Source organism: Sphaeroforma arctica (assembly GCF_001186125.1).
Source record: "Sphaeroforma arctica JP610 unplaced genomic scaffold supercont1.4013, whole genome shotgun sequence".
Taxonomy (NCBI): Eukaryota; class Ichthyosporea; order Ichthyophonida; genus Sphaeroforma; species Sphaeroforma arctica.
Window position 1 is genome coordinate 1 of NW_014036545.1, and position 2,816 is coordinate 2,816.

The 2,816-nt window shown below is 36.5% G+C and overlaps 2 protein-coding genes across 2 annotated transcripts; both read right to left on the bottom strand.

Moving 5' to 3' along the window:
• Positions 1-1,015: 1,015 nt before the first annotated feature.
• SARC_13999 (hypothetical protein) lies at positions 1,016-1,323 on the bottom strand (the record flags this gene model as incomplete). The annotated part of the gene is made up of 2 exons (XM_014291869.1): positions 1,016-1,168; positions 1,306-1,323. Coding segments are annotated over 2 exons (171 nt in total), but the record flags the coding sequence as incomplete, so codon positions are not given.
• Positions 1,324-1,808: 485 nt separating this feature from the next.
• On the bottom strand, positions 1,809-1,981 carry SARC_14000 (hypothetical protein; the record flags this gene model as incomplete). Its single annotated transcript, XM_014291870.1, has 1 exon — positions 1,809-1,981. A coding segment is annotated over one exon (173 nt), but the record flags the coding sequence as incomplete, so codon positions are not given.
• Positions 1,982-2,816: the final 835 nt, after the last annotated feature.

A 2,816-nucleotide genomic window follows, 5' to 3' on the forward strand; every position in this document is an offset into this window, starting at 1 on the left:
ACATACATATATACATAGATTCATACACACACACACACACACATATATATATATATATATACATATATAGAAATATATATGTGTATACAAATACATATATATATATATATATATACTATATTTATAAACTTACTCATATATACATGTGTATATTATTTAGAATTTGCTTTGGTTCACCAATGGTTGACTTGTATAGCAACAACACATTGTCTGTCGCGTACAACATACAACATATCGATATCATGTGTCTGAGTTTAAGCCTGCTCATATTCTAGTATATTATTAACTGTATCAAATGCCCGGGGTGTCATCTATCTTGGACGCAAGCGTTATTCAGACACGCATGATATTCACAGGCATAAACCTACGCCCAATGCAGCTACTAAATTCGGTAGTAGGTGCGTGATATGGTGCACGCTGAGTTGTGCACTCCGGTTTAAGTGGCCCTTCGAGCATGCACTGGGATCACAACAGACTACACATACATATTAGGTGACAGGTATGCCAGTAATAGACACAGATAACATAGTCCAAAACGAGGTACGGCATAGTGTTCACGTGTAATGACCTATACTCCACCTACGTATATCGATAATTGAATTGAATTTAAAAGGGTATATAGAGTCGTGCAATTTTATGTCACAATTACAGACACACGAGACGACCACATATAGTCATTTACCTCCTAGATCATACGACAATCACACATGGTCTTTCATGCACAGACTCGACATAGTCTTAAATTTAACATATACAGACGTGTACAGCGACCACACTCGATGTCTTATTTATATACAAACACATGCGATAGTCACGTACATCAATACCCCGTTGCCACGAGTGACCAAAGCCGTGCCATGTTCTCTTTGTGGATCTTGGGCCTGGTCTATATCTTCTCAAACATATCTGGTTATATACAAACACATGCGACAATCATAGGCGATTCTACTCTCTGCACATACATATGTCACAATCACACATTGATATGCTTATCAACATAGTACAGTTAACATACATGGATATCCCGTTCTTGGTTGACCAGTGCTCTGAGCTGTGATTTGTACTCCTTGTAGTTCTTGAGCATGGTCTGATTCTCTTCAAACAAATCGGTGCCCTCGCGCCGAATCTTCTCCACCGCTTGAAGCACTGCTGCCTTCTGTTGCGATAGCTGTCATAGGGCATTGATATGTGCAAATGCGAACAGTAAGTGTGTGCACTACAGGTTTACATGCAGTGTGTTTATATGACAATACCAATATGTCCCCTGCCGGGCTATTCCGTGTACATAGCTTGTTTACTTCATACTTTATTAAGAAAGTTCATAATATGATTGGTATGCTTGTGTTTATATTTTAGTATATTTGGATCAATTGAACACATACCTTCTGTGCTCATATCTTCGTATCAAATTCTCACCACAAGTACTGCCCTATTTACTTTTTCAAGGGACAGGTGCGCAAGTGCGCGCATGATATATATTGTCAGTGTAAACACGTACTACTCACACTAAAGAGTTCTGCATTGGATGCACTACATCGTATAGCGCACTGCGGCGATTGCTAGTGACAATTACGGGTCAATATATATATATATATATATATATATATATGTATGTATAATACCATTGTTATAGGTAAACATGACTCTCTTGCGTGTATATCTGTACATGCAACAAGAAACCTATCCAAGCATATAACTTCTCATGATGATATATAAAATCTTACCAAGCATACCCTTTCTTATAAACATGCAACAAGAACCATGTACATCCACCTAAGACCAAACATATAAAAACAACCCATGCGCACCTCGTCGTTGTGTGCCTTCTTGGTGGATATCGTCTGCTTGAGCTTAGGGATGGCCTTTGTGGCCTCCTGCAGATTCGCATTGATTTGTTTGTAGTTGTTGTGTGCGTCTACTACCTTCGACCACGCCCATCGGTTGGTCAGCGTAATCAGTTCGGTCTGTGCCTTCCTTAGCACTGTAATGGACTAGAACAGACAACATACGAGCTATTAGTAGGCTTGTGTGTATACCAAGTGGATCCAATAGATGGTGTGTTATGTCAGCTAAGGTATGGCCTTTCAAACTACGACCATATACAGGCGAATCAGTGGAATAGTCCTAATTCAAAACTAAGTATTAGAACCGCTTTTCATATTGACATACTAACTTACACGCTTATGTATCGTGAAGAAATATCTATAACCTCTATTCAATCGTAAACACATACATAAAAATACACATGTCAATTGATTGGTAATTATATCCACAGACTTGTATATGTACTAGTGTATATGTATCCGTATATGTTTATGATTATGTAAATGTACATGTATATCCATGTGTATGTATCTGTGTCTGTATCGGTACATATATATATGTATCTGTAGTTAAATATGCATACGTTTCTGTATCGTTAACTGTGTATGTATCTGTATCCGAATCTGTGTCTACATCTGTATCTGTATCTGTAGCTGTATCTAGGTCTGTATTTGTATCTATAGCTGTACTTGTATCTGTGACTTTCTCTGTATATGTATATAAACATGGATATGTAAATGCGAATTCAAAAGAAATATATTTATCTCTAAATGTATACATATGTGTATGTATATATGTATACATTTGCGTTGGTGTATATATATATAAATAAGTGCATATATATAAATATATATACGTGTGTGTGTGTGTGTGTGTGAAAATGGATATAAATACCTATATTTGTGTTATAAATTTGTATAAACGTGTGCAAACATGTTTATGTATGTTTATAGAAGTGTACTAATCGCAATATAATGAATAATACTAAATTA